The sequence below is a fragment of the Alternaria triticimaculans genome, assembly GCF_023758025.1.
Source record: "Alternaria triticimaculans strain BMP 0046 chromosome Unknown scaffold_5, whole genome shotgun sequence".
Classification (NCBI taxonomy): domain Eukaryota; kingdom Fungi; phylum Ascomycota; class Dothideomycetes; order Pleosporales; family Pleosporaceae; genus Alternaria; species Alternaria triticimaculans.
In genome coordinates, this window is record NW_026055962.1 from 548,754 (window position 1) to 561,135 (window position 12,382).

Here is a 12,382-nt window from a genome sequence, read left to right on the forward strand (position 1 = left end):
TGAGCCTATGCTCTGGCCTAGTCGCCTCCCCCACGCCAGACAAGCCTATACCTTGCGCCCCAACGCCTCTCTACAACTACACCAGCCGACCATTTCGTCGCAGACGCAACTGCCCCAAGAACCTGCCTCGGCGGCCCCGCTGCACTGGCTATCAGGCGGATAGCGGGCGTCGATGGCCAGCATGCACAACTGGCCCGCGCCACACTCCACCACACATCCCACAACGCCGCCGCACGCCCACCCGCCCGCTGGAGACTGGCCGCACTCACCCAGCGCACTGGCTGCTGCTGTGACGCTAGCGACGCTCTCCGACAACAGACCGCCCGATGACGACGAGGACGACGGCGACGACGATGACGATGGTGGGGGGATATCGCTAGAGGACTACCAGCATTTCATGGAAGCCATGCCCGAGTCGCATCAGGCAGGAGCAAACAGCGACGATGGGGACCCCTCGCTGGATGAGGGAGGCACGATAGAAGACATGTTTGGCTTCGGGCCAGTCCATCCATCCTATGTCACATACAACGCTTTCGACATGTTTGCAGGCTCCAGCATACCTCAGCACCACACATCCACTACACACTTCATTGCGCCGGTCACCATAGCAGGCAACCTGCCATACGGTACTGACTTATTACTTGAGCCACCGCCAACACTCAACGAACCGCACCTGAGTATACAGGACCGGGCGGCCTTCTGCCCCATTACGTCCTATTTCCACCGCTTCTACGGGCAGTGGAAGCCCGGTGTTGTGCCTGGTCTGGATCTCATCCAGCTGCCGGATTTCATTACCCGAGAAGATCTCAAGGGTGATGAGTATGATTATCAGGGAATAGATTGGACCACCCGGAAGACTACTAGGGCTTCGGTACGGAGAGCAAGGTCGCAACATGAGCGTCAGCGGGTGCCTCATAGTGTGAAGCAGGTTCGCAAGGTATGCATAGTACGAAGAAGCGTTTTCTTGCTCCAGCTACTCCACACCCTGAAGAGATTACTGCGTTCTACAAGCCCGAATGAGGAACAAGATATAACATCTCTCCAGGGTGTAGTATAGCTATGGCACAGAAATGAGCTTCACATATAAGATCTATATCTTTGGCTAACCTCTCTTAGCACGTCCATTCAACACCCAACACGGACAGCTTCTTCCAGTTCCGAAGGATCAACACCAGCCCCCGTGCCTTTGTGCCTCACTTCCAGCTGCGGAATGTTCTGACGGCCACATCTCGCAATGATATCTACTATGCAAAAGGTCACCAAGTACTCCACACAGACGCAGAAGGCACATCCGAAGACGCCGTCGTTGACCTCAGCAAACACCTGGCTCTCGATGCATCGATTACCACTATCGCTTCCCACGGCGACGTACTCATCGCCGGTGCTTTCGAAGGCGAGTACGCCATCACCAACCTCTCCTCAACCCACGGCTCGCCCTGCACATTCGGCCGCACCACCGACTTTGCGACCGACACAAAATCACGCATAGTTAATCACATGCACCTCTTTCCCTCACGGCGAACCTACACCCCACAAGCCGTCCTCTGTTCCAACGATCACCGGCTCCGTGTGCTCGACTGCGGCACCAACACCTTCGTCCACTCGTTCCTCTACCCCGCAGCCGTCAACTGCTCGGCTACCAGTCCAAATGGACGCATGCGCGTCGTCGTCGGCGATTTCCAAGAAACTCTCATCACAAACGCCGAAACCGGTCAGCCCTTCGAAACGCTAAACTCGCACACTGACGACGCCTTCGCCTGTGCCTGGGCCGACGACGGCATCCACGTCGCAACCGCCGCACAGGACTCCACCATCGTCGTCTGGGACGCACGCTACTGGGAGAAGCCCCTCGCCGTCATGAAGAGCGAACTCAGTGTCCCGCGTTCTCTTCACTTCTCGCCCATCGGCTCCGGCCCGCGTGTTCTTGTTGCCGCCGAAGCAGATGACTTCATCAACGTCATTAACGCGCAGACCTGGGAGTCAAAGCAAACGTTCGATTTCTTCGGCCCCGCGGGTGGTGTTTCGTTCACACCTGATGGACAGTCTCTTTTCGTTGCGAATGGAGAGAGGCGATTTGGCGGTATCATCGAGCTTGAACGCACAGGTTGGGCGGACAAGACAGGGAGGAGGGGTAGTTTCGATGACGAGATCCGCGATGAGATTGTTGTGGATTGGGTGGGTGATGAGGCGCTGGACAGCGATGGAAGGGTCCTAGCAGGAGATGTGGCTAGAAGGAGAAGACATGTGGATTTGAGTGATGTTATCGTATAACGTCGCTTTGTAGATGTGAACCAGCTATTTGGTATCTTGGGTGGGAAAGAATCTTTTGGCGTTTTTCTTTATTCAGAGATGGATGGATGGACTGGGAAGATACCACGGATTGGGCGGTCATGGATGGGTATTTAATCTAACATCGTAATTATCACCAGCATCTTACACTCGTGTTGGCCAGCTGTCAGTTCAACTTACTCATGAGAACCTGATGACGGGCCTGTGAGTTCGATAAATGCACAACTGCTTGCTTGATCAATGTGGTATCATATTCTTTTTTTGCTAGCTAAAATCCTCCAAGATACACATGCTTAGTTGCATCATCGGCCAGCCTTGCCACATTCCGTGCCTAGCAAATCCCCTTCTCTCGTAATCGCCGCAACGCCTGGAAATTCGATTTTGCTGAATGACCCACATAACGCCATCAAATGCATTGTTTGCGTTTCGTCCCTGCACGACAAGCTTAGACGAGCAGAACAGCGTTCAAGCAACCGTCATTTTCGGGGTTATCTAGAGTTAGAGGTACCAAGTCAGCTATGTCTCACATGCACTTCGTACAGTCAGAACTTACTGGTAATTTGTGCATACCGACCCCAAACGACCTTTCCTCCAGCGGTCACAAGACCGAGTTCAGATACGTTTACTTCGATGATCTAAGGTACGAAGTCAGTATATGTCTCACATGCACTTCGTACAGCCAGGACTTACTGTTCCCTTGGTTAGGACACCGAGCTGGGTGTACATGGGCTGAGGTGCGAAGTCAGTATATGTCTCACATGCACTTCGTACAGTTAGAACCTACCTGTTGGGGGTTCTTCTTTACTGAAATAATCGGTAATTGGACCGTGACGTTCAGCTCAGGATGCGTAACGTTGGCCTTCTTGTAACGGAGACCCATGGGTCGGATGAAGCGCTCGTATTTGACGGGGCGACGGGTGAATCCTGGTCCAACGAATGTAGGTTTGGTGATCTGCAGAGGTGGAGGTACGAAGTCAGCATTTGTCTCACATGCACTTCGTACACTAAGGACTGACCATTCGCTTCCAGCTCTTCTTCTTGGTCTTCTTTCCCGTCTTAACAACTGAGAACATCTCTTCCTCAGAGATACCCTTGACTTTGGGAAGGGGGACGGAGAACCGAGCGGCCTTCTCGTTACGCTTCTGCTTGATCGCTGAGGATAGGGCTTTGGCGTTCTTCTCGTTGCTACGGTCGAGGAGGTAGGCGGGGAGGGCGTCGGTGGCTGGCTCGGGCGCCTCGTTGGATTTGACGTTCCTCTCCTCGTGTGCGCGAATCTTCTGCTTCATCTGAATCTTCTCCTTGCGACGCTTCTCAGCGTAGAGCTTGGCCCTCAGACCACGGAAGTTTTGCGCCTTCTTCGAGGCATTGTGTCCCTCACGGGCAATCTTCTTCCGTTGACGTTCGTCATGATCGAAGCGCTTTCCGTGCCTGGTAAGAGTTAGTTATGTGTTTTTGGTGTTGAGATGTGAAGCGCAAAGCGCAAATCGCGAATCGCGACGCAGGATTGGTGCTGAGGGAGATGTCGCAGGTGCGAGACGCAGGATCGGTGTGACGTACTGCTTCGTAAAGCGCTCGATGTACTCGTTCTGAGGCATGGCGGCGACTCCCTCTGTGTATGCTGTAAGGGTGGTGGTAGTGGAGTGGAGTCTCTTCCACCAGCCGCCTTGCCTCCAAAAAGTTCGGCACTAGCCCCCACTAGCGCGATGCGGGATTCTTCAACATCGGACTCCCGCAACACCAAAGATACTGATCTCAGCAGCCGCCCCAGCCATTGCATCCCACAAACCCCAGTAATGGCTCTATTCGCCCGCTCCGCACGCCATGCGCTCTTCGAATCGAGAGCGATCATCCAACCGACGATCCGCCGCGCAGGCATAACAACCGTATCGCACAACCTCGACACATCGAATACGCCCGAACCGCTCATTCAGTCCGGCCACCGCATATCAGATGAAGCCAAAGAGCGCGCTCAAACACCACAGCCTCTCCCCAAAGACGCCCCAGCCCCCGCTTCCACAAACGACATCAAAGCCTCACCAAACGCCCGCTCAGACATCCTCTCGCAAACCCTCACACCCTCCATCCGCAAGCTCCTTCCTCTCCTACAATCACAGCCGGCACATTACATAACCGCACATCTACATGGCCGCCCATATCTTCTCACCCGCGGAGACACGCTTCGCCTCCCCTTCCAAATGCCACATGTACGACCAGGCGATGTTCTGCGTCTGAACCGCGCTACACACATTGGATCGCGCGACTACACGTTAAAAGCCCCAGAGCCCGTCAAGGGAAATGCGGATCGTGGGAAGAAGGTGTTTTATCTGGACGAGCGGTTATTCACATGCAGAGCGCGGGTTGTGGGTGTGGAGACTGAGCCGTTGAGGGTAGAGGAGAAGACCAAGAGGAGACGGAGACATGTCAAGCATGTTATGAGCAAACAGTACTTCACAGTCTTGAAGATTAGTGATTTGGAAGTTAAGAGTCTGGAGGAGTATGAGGCTGTGTTGGGGCAAGAGGGTAAGGAGAGTGTACAATAGTGGTGGCGTCGAGAGGCGGGATGCGTCTTTGAATGTGTCATATGTATCGATAACACGAGCATGTCAGCCTCGGGGCTGTTACGTGATTGCGATATCTCAGGAATGGGAGTACGATATCATGCTCGTATTCATGTCTAAGTGTACATTGGGTATATGCGATCCCGGACGCCATTTATGCTTGCCTACTCATCATCGCTGCTGTTAATATCGATCTGACACTAGTGCACCACCTGCGCTGCATAGAAGTCGGGATATTGGTTCTGGATCATCGAGGTGACCTTCTCCACCTCCTCTGCCAGGCCTGTGACGTTGGCATCCCACTTCCGTAGCTCCTTGCCAACAACGCGCTCTGCGTGTCCTGTCTTGCGCTCGCCACTGGCCTCGCCCTCGAAGAAGACATATCGGTCAATCTGGTCGATGTAACCGGCAAGTCGGCCTTGCTCCAACATCTTTGCCGCGTAGTCCTCGGCCTTCTCAGCGTCGATGCCCAGTAGTTCACCCAGCTGATCAAATCCGATGTTGTTGTAGAGCTTCGATGCGCCGAGCAAGTTGTGTTCCAGGATAGCCTTGTCGAGCACAGTCAAGCCATCAGCGGCCCGGGCGAGATGGTGAGGTTCGAGCTTGGCGGAGAAGGCGTTGATCTCGGCAGGTGTGAGGAGGCGGTTCAAGAAGATCTTCTCGAGGATGGCGTAGTCGTCGGCGGAACTGGCTCGGTCGTCCTTGTACAGCTTCGCCAACATCTTACCTCGTTGCGGACCAGCAGGAGCGAGGACTGCACAGATGATTGCTTTCCCAAGGAAGTTGTCGCGCTCTTCAGAGTCCACAACTGGCTCGTTACTCAAGGTGTAGTATCCCTGCGCGGCATCAAGGAAGGACCGTTGCGAGTCGAGAATGCGGGCTTGACTCAATTGGAACATGACCTTGGTGGTCTTGTCTTGTACGTTGTAGATGATGTTCTTGATCTTGTTCAGATGTGTGAAGGCGCTCGTCGGATCGTCTTCCTCCAAGTAACACCGCACTATCCGGATCCAGACCTGCGCCTTATCGTCCGCGGAGACAGACTTTTGTGTTGACTCAAGGTTTATGGTCGCGAGCGTCTGCGCTGACCGTCTGAAGTCCTCGTTCTGCTCGAACGCATCCGCCAGAGCATGCTTGATCTGAGTGTCCTGCTCCTCATACTGGCCCGCGCCCTTGGACTGTAATAGTGTGATGACCTTCTCTCCAACTTCAATCCTGGCGTCTGCGTCCTTGACAGTCCGGAAAGCATCTACGAAAGCAGCGAGGAGCGGTCGCAGAACGACTATACCGAGCGAGTCATCGAGGAGAGTTTGTGCGTATGCGTTCAGATCGGCAGCGACATTGGTGGATGATTCTATGATCTGCTGGAGGAGAGCAGTGTACTGAGAGGGCTTTTCGCTGGCCGGTGCCGCCTCAATCTGCTGTAAAGCCGAGGTGACAGCTTGTGAAGCCATTGCGGGGGTGTTTGGATGAGCTGGGTTGGTTGAGAAGACGTTTAGGGCTCGACCTTGAACGTTATAAGAGAATGGATGGCGAGGACAAGAGGATCACTCGATAGCTGCAATCGAGATTCGGTCGTGCCTGTTGGTTGTTGATAGGCAGCAGACGTGGGGCAAGCGCGACCTCTCCAGAGCTGCATTATCGATAAGGACTTGGCACGCTAGTGCAGAAGCGCGTCGGGGAAGAGCGCGCCCCAGTCCAGTCGATCTTTCATCATCTCTACCAACTCACCCCAGGCAGCAACACACACACACTCGCTACCATGAACGGCATCAAGACAGAAGCTGGAATCAAGGCGGAAGGCGACATAGGTTTCATGGACGATGACTTCTACGAGGACACCGGCGAGATGAGCATCAATAAGGACAATCCTCAACAGGATGTCTGGCTCACGCGTATTCCAGACTGGCTCTACGAGGCAGTGTCTAAGTGGGAAAACGTCGCCGACGGCAACGACAACGATCAGATACAGATCGGTGAAGTCCTCGCATTCGCGACGACGAGCGGCATCGACAAGGACAAGCCTATGCGCGTCTTCCTCGACGATCGTTGGCGCGCAAAGTCCAACTTACCCTCCGCCTTCCAACTCGATCCTGCAGCCGCTTCCGAAGCGCAACTGGGTAACACATACATCTTTACAGAGAAGGATCTGCCAGGGTTCAAGGGACAAGGCTTCGGCTATGGGAGAGGCCACGGAGGCTATGGTGGTGGTGTACAAGATCCGAATGCGCGCGTCCAAAAACGGAGCAAGTACAAGAAGGCGATCCCCAAACAGACTGCCCTCGTCGGCCACGCGACACGGCAGTATAACGCGAATCCTCTCGAAACCAAAGAGTTCAAGGACTTCAGCGCCGCACGCATCAAGCAAGCCATTCAAGGCTCCTACACCACCACCATCATCACGAAAGACACCGAAGTCTCTGACGTCAACAACTCCATCACCCTCAACAACCGCTTCAAGAACTTCATCAAGCCCACGACCAAGGCCAAGTCACAGCAGAACAAGGCGGCTCGTATGGCTCGTTCCGACCTCATCGATGTACTGCACCAGCTGTTCGACGAATACCAGTACTGGCCGATGAAGGCTATCAAACAGCGCACAAAACAACCAGAGCAGTATCTCAAGGAGGTGCTTGGCGACATTGCGCTGCTTGTCAAGTCTGGGCCCTTTGCGAGCAACTGGAAGCGGCAGGCCGTCTTCGACAACCAACGCGATACTAGTAAGCAAGCAGAGGCAGCTGCGCCAGAGGGTCCGGGTGATGGCGACTCAGAGGGCGAGGACGAGATGGAGGATGTAGTGTAGAAGACTGTGGTGGGATGGGGTGGTTGATCAAATTGTTGCGTTGGCGATACCCAGTCCGTGAAGGAACACACACGGCGCCATAGAAAGGAGCTTCATCATTTTCAGGTTTATTATACTGCATGCTCCCTCGAGAATGAACAGTATTAATGTGTTGCAGCATGTCAGCGTACAACAGCGTATGCGATCAGAGTGTGAGGTCCTATCAACTGATCGTCGTGGCAATGACGGCATCTTAGCGACTAACGTCCATGACTCAAGCGGACCTGGCCGACCCGCTCATCTCACAATCTAACGGTCATTCCGACTCCGCCTTCTAACTCCATCGCTTTTCAATTTGTACATATGTTATCCTTTTGATACACTCTCTTCATTGTTGACATACGCTCGGGCTTCCAATTGCTCGCACCAAGAAGTGGCGAAAAACTTTGCATGACCTCCATCCTCCTGGAATTGCACGCCAAAAAGGTGTCATGACACCACAAAAGCAAGAGCAGAGCCACTGGTTGGACAAATACGCATCAAACTATGCCCAGTGGAAGCTGTCAGAAGATGCAGATGGCACCCAGCTGTTCAAGCGTCCTCTCGGGCTAGTGGAGACTTCTTTTGACTCTGATGGCGCGTATTACGGTGGCCGGGCAGGTATGTAGGATGTTTAGAATATGTTATACTCATTTCTCAATTGCCTAAAGAGAGGTATCCTTGTCATATCGAGCATGGTTGGAACGCGACTGACCGTATGACAGATATGACGGCCCTCTTCACATTAGCAGTCCAACACAAGCTCTCGAAGTCAGAGCTGAGGCGCAAGATAGCGCTTGCCTGGACTTCTCTTCGCCTTCAGCACCCTTTACTCCTGTCTCGAGTGGTCGATGATCAAGAAACAGGAAGACGAGCCTTTGCCGTCGATGTACCCACTTCTCAAGATTCTGCCATTCAAGATGTCGAGAAGAGTATCGTTTGGATCGAAGAATCGTATGAGAAAGTCGATGAAAAAGAGTTGTACCACCACGCCTACAACGTAACTCGCATCATTGAACCTACGAAATGTCTATCGAAGTTCCATGTCCTGCCTTTGCGACAACTCCCAGACGGGACATATGAGCTACACTTCCTCATTGTGATCGCGCACCAGATATCCGATGGTCTATCCGCGTACAGCTGGTTCAGCCATTTCGTTCGCATTTTCAACCAACCATCCCAGGACATCTTAGCAGAGATTGAATCGGTTCGTCAACCTCAGAAGATCAAAACAGTCCTGCCAGCCGCCCAGGAAGACCTATACCCACCGATTGCAGGCAACAAAGCGAGACAGCGCTGGTTCTGGGCGCTCATCAGAGTATTGCGGCATGTGAAGAAAGGAGGACTACCACCCACCTTTACGAATCCGCTGCGGAGAGAGAAGAGGTTGGAGGAGCCAGTACCACTCGAACCCAAGTTCAACAAGATACTCGACTATAGCCCTTCGACTCGCCCTCCAATGTCCTGTGGACATGTATCCGCATCCCTTTCGCCCGCCGCCTCAGCACGTCTGATATCCCTATGCCGCTCCGCAAACGTCAGTATAGGAGCCGGATGTTTCGCCCTCGCCGGCCTAGCAATGATGGCAATCCACGAAAAGCGATCTCCATCAACCAACCACCCGCCATTTACAGCCTCCTTCCCACTAAACCCCCGCGCCTTCTTCGTGAACCCGCCTCCGCCCGACTCATGCATGCTAGCCTTTAGCGAAGGCATAGTAATGCCCTTCTTATCCTCCCACCTGCCCATAGAAGGACGCTTCAAGCTGGTAGCAAAGCATGCGAACCGCGAGTTACGAGTCTACCAGAAACGTCTCAAGGGAAAAGGAAAGACGGGTACAGCAGGTATACTGGATAAAGGCTCACCAGGCCGCCTCCTCGCAACAGGCTACGTCGCGCAGATCGAACGCGTCGAAGCGAAACTCCCACCGTCGCGTCGCTCACCTTCTTTCCAGAACCCACAAGGCTCTCTAGCACCTAGCACAGCAGGCTTCGGAGCGACATGCGGTGTCTCTTCCATCGGCCCTCTAGCTGCGTTCTTCAAGCGTGGGACGTATGACGTTCAGAATCTTGGGGACAAGGACTTCGCAGCGGACTTCCGCGATGTGAAGATTGGGGTTCGAGCGAGGGAGGACGAGTTTCTGGTTGGCAGCTCGACTAGTGCGGAGGGGATTGTGGGATTTGGCGTCAGCTATGATATCAACGCTATTAGTGCTGAGGCGGCGGAGGTGTGGAGGGAGACTATTGAGGGGTTGTTGGAGGGAAGGGAGGTGGCAAGACTGTAGATGATAGATCAAGTGGCCACAAAATTCAGCAGTCGAAGAGAAGCTGACATGCATATTGTATGGTCATTCATGTATGAAAGGCGCATTGAGGCTGCGCAGGCTCGTGGTTCGCTACCGCATTCCCGTGAACAGCCAACATGGTGGGCAGTGCTTTTCCAACCCGCTTGACTACAGCTCATATTGCGCCTTGACGTCTTTAAAGAAATCAGTCTCTGGACAGTTAAGTTCGACCTTTTCTGACCACTCCTTCCGCCATTCTGCTTCGGTCCAGTCTTTCCTCTCGAAGAACATGACATCCGCATCCCACACCTCGCCTACGGGCCCCGTGAATCGTATATTCGATGTGCCATCCACGATACCACGTACAGCCTGGGAGAAACCTGCTGGCAGTTGCCACGCAAGTGAGACGGTGTGGCGAGCATTGGGATCGCGGATCCATGGGGTAGGCTGCACGCCGTTACGCTTTGCTTGAGTGAGCATAACTTCCTGCATGGCAGCGGCATACTTCATGATCTCGAAAGCGTGAACTGCCTCTCTTGTACTGCCATCAATGATGAGCTGATAGGCATCAAAAGGCATGCCGTTAGTGAACAATGATATGGTCTCATTGATCCAAGGTACAAACATAATGAGACAGGTGTAGCCCATTATATATGAATCGCCGTCGTCAATTCCCCATGGTGTGATCTCCGGAAGGAGATTCTGGAAAAGCCCAATTTTGTGCTCGATGCGTAAAGCCGGATTGCTCTTGCAGAAGGCTATTAGCCCTCGCATATGACATGCAGGACGAAGCATAGACATACGATCCTCGATAAGGACGATCTTTCGAAGGTGCAATAGCTGCTCTGATGGTATTTTATGTACTAGAAGGTAGCTTAGTATAGAGACGCTACGAAGCACTGGCATGCAGTCAAGGCACCACAGTCGACTTGATCAGCCCGAAGAAAACATCGGCGACCTACAGCAATGAAAGGAGGGTTACTTACGGTAATCAATAGCTACCGCAGCCGCGGCGAAGTAGCACCTGAACTTGCTCACGGATGAGTGGTAGACCTCCGGATCGACAGCACGAGCTGGTTTAGGATCTGTCTGGTTGCAGAGAAGGGTTTCCATGCGCGAGAGATCGGCATCCTCGGGTATCCACCATGGATCAGGCCTCCACGAGAGCAGCTCTCCTAACGACCCTTTGAGGAAGATATTGTCTTGATCCCGCCAGGACCCGACAGGACATAGTCCATGGCCAAACACTCCGTCTGTGAGCTCCTTGAACCTTTCTGGGTTGCGAGTATTGGCGCGATTCAGGGCAAACAATAGCGCATCGATACATGCTTGGAAGACAACATCGTTCCTCCGTATGGGCGCCATCCTATAGTCGAGAATATCGCGCCGTCGAGCGACCGCTTGCGGTAACGAGTCGCGGAAATACAGTCCCATGTTTGGATAACGCGCCTCTATGTCGTCAAAGTCGGAAGCTTGTAACAAGCCGGCTGCGCAAATCAACATTCGTTGTCTATGTATCTGAATAAGGTCTGTCACTGGAGAAAAGTCGTTAGCGAGACTTGTAAACAGGAGTACGATGCAGAGCTTACAGCAATAAAGCCGAGCGACCCTTGAGCGAAGGCCCATGAATTCTGGCCCGTCGTAGGCAGAGCACCGTGTACTAAACACGGCTTTCTGGAAAGCGACTTGATTCATTTCTTCCGCGGCAATCTTACAAGTCACTACTAGACCGAGGTTTTCTGCACGCGCAGCTGCATCTTGATAGCGCAACTGATTTGTTTCCTTATTGTACTCGTAAGATCGCCTCTTCTCTGCATAGTATTCGTAGATTTGGTCGCGGAGTTCTCGAGGTAGACGAAATAACGGAGACTGTAGCTGCGTCGAGTAGGTGTTCGACAACTCGGCTGTAGCCATCGATGGAGTTATACACCGGTGAGTAGAGTTGTTTTTCGACATGTCTGAGTATGCAGATAGCATACAAGACATGAGTGGTGATTGTAGTAATGGAATTTTATACAGTTGGGGATGACTCTTTCTCTTGTGGAATTCCGTGGATGGTCACACTCGACATACTCACTAGCGGTTCGCGCTGGCTGGGAGAACCAGAAACGCAGTAGTGGTGACTCACTTGCAGGACTGCATCCGGCAGTTAAATGAACAACAAGACTCACCGGGTAACATTACAAGTTGAACCAACATAATCTGTTGAGAAGACACAGAGGCGCAGGAATGGTGAGTCAGTAGCAGGCGTGGTAACTGCGAGCCGGTCTTCTGTAGACCTTAGAAGCTATGAAACTCTGACTCATACTTCTCGAACCATGTGCATTATAGTAGCTCGGGAAAGATACGCATTTGCGGCCAGTGAGGCATGTTCTCTGACTTCGTAGGTAATTGTACGAGGCATGGGCGACATCCGCGCAGGAATGCTAA

The 12,382-nt window shown here is 53.1% G+C and overlaps 7 protein-coding genes across 7 annotated transcripts; 4 read left to right on the top strand and 3 right to left on the bottom strand.

Moving 5' to 3' along the window:
- Positions 1-181: 181 nt before the first annotated feature.
- On the top strand, positions 182-2,271 carry J4E78_004494 (uncharacterized protein; the record flags this gene model as incomplete). Its single annotated transcript, XM_049365123.1, has 2 exons — positions 182-937; positions 1,117-2,271. The coding sequence occupies 2 exons, from the start codon at positions 182-184 to the stop codon at positions 2,269-2,271; spliced, it is 1,911 nt and encodes a 636-aa protein (XP_049222924.1).
- Positions 2,272-2,734: 463 nt separating this feature from the next.
- Positions 2,735-3,884, bottom strand: NSA2 (Ribosome biogenesis protein; the record flags this gene model as incomplete). Its single annotated transcript, XM_049365124.1, has 6 exons — positions 2,735-2,781; positions 2,843-2,924; positions 2,980-3,018; positions 3,074-3,241; positions 3,306-3,717; positions 3,847-3,884. 6 exons carry the CDS (start codon positions 3,882-3,884, stop codon positions 2,735-2,737), a joined length of 786 nt encoding a protein of 261 aa, XP_049222925.1.
- Positions 3,885-4,082: 198 nt separating this feature from the next.
- On the top strand, positions 4,083-4,829 carry J4E78_004496 (uncharacterized protein; the record flags this gene model as incomplete). Its single annotated transcript, XM_049365125.1, has 1 exon — positions 4,083-4,829. The coding sequence occupies one exon, from the start codon at positions 4,083-4,085 to the stop codon at positions 4,827-4,829; it is 747 nt and encodes a 248-aa protein (XP_049222926.1).
- A 218-nt stretch (positions 4,830-5,047) lies between these two features.
- Positions 5,048-6,301, bottom strand: J4E78_004497 (uncharacterized protein; the record flags this gene model as incomplete). Its single annotated transcript, XM_049365126.1, has 1 exon — positions 5,048-6,301. The coding sequence occupies one exon, from the start codon at positions 6,299-6,301 to the stop codon at positions 5,048-5,050; it is 1,254 nt and encodes a 417-aa protein (XP_049222927.1).
- Positions 6,302-6,609: 308 nt separating this feature from the next.
- Positions 6,610-7,650, top strand: J4E78_004498 (uncharacterized protein; the record flags this gene model as incomplete). The annotated part of the gene is made up of 1 exon (XM_049365127.1): positions 6,610-7,650. The coding sequence occupies one exon, from the start codon at positions 6,610-6,612 to the stop codon at positions 7,648-7,650; it is 1,041 nt and encodes a 346-aa protein (XP_049222928.1).
- Positions 7,651-8,120: 470 nt separating this feature from the next.
- On the top strand, positions 8,121-9,952 carry J4E78_004499 (uncharacterized protein; the record flags this gene model as incomplete). The annotated part of the gene is made up of 2 exons (XM_049365128.1): positions 8,121-8,289; positions 8,394-9,952. 2 exons carry the CDS (start codon positions 8,121-8,123, stop codon positions 9,950-9,952), a joined length of 1,728 nt encoding a protein of 575 aa, XP_049222929.1.
- A 168-nt stretch (positions 9,953-10,120) lies between these two features.
- J4E78_004500 (uncharacterized protein) lies at positions 10,121-11,386 on the bottom strand (the record flags this gene model as incomplete). The annotated part of the gene is made up of 2 exons (XM_049365129.1): positions 10,121-10,815; positions 10,939-11,386. The coding sequence occupies 2 exons, from the start codon at positions 11,384-11,386 to the stop codon at positions 10,121-10,123; spliced, it is 1,143 nt and encodes a 380-aa protein (XP_049222930.1).
- Between the last annotated feature and the right edge of the window lie 996 nt (positions 11,387-12,382).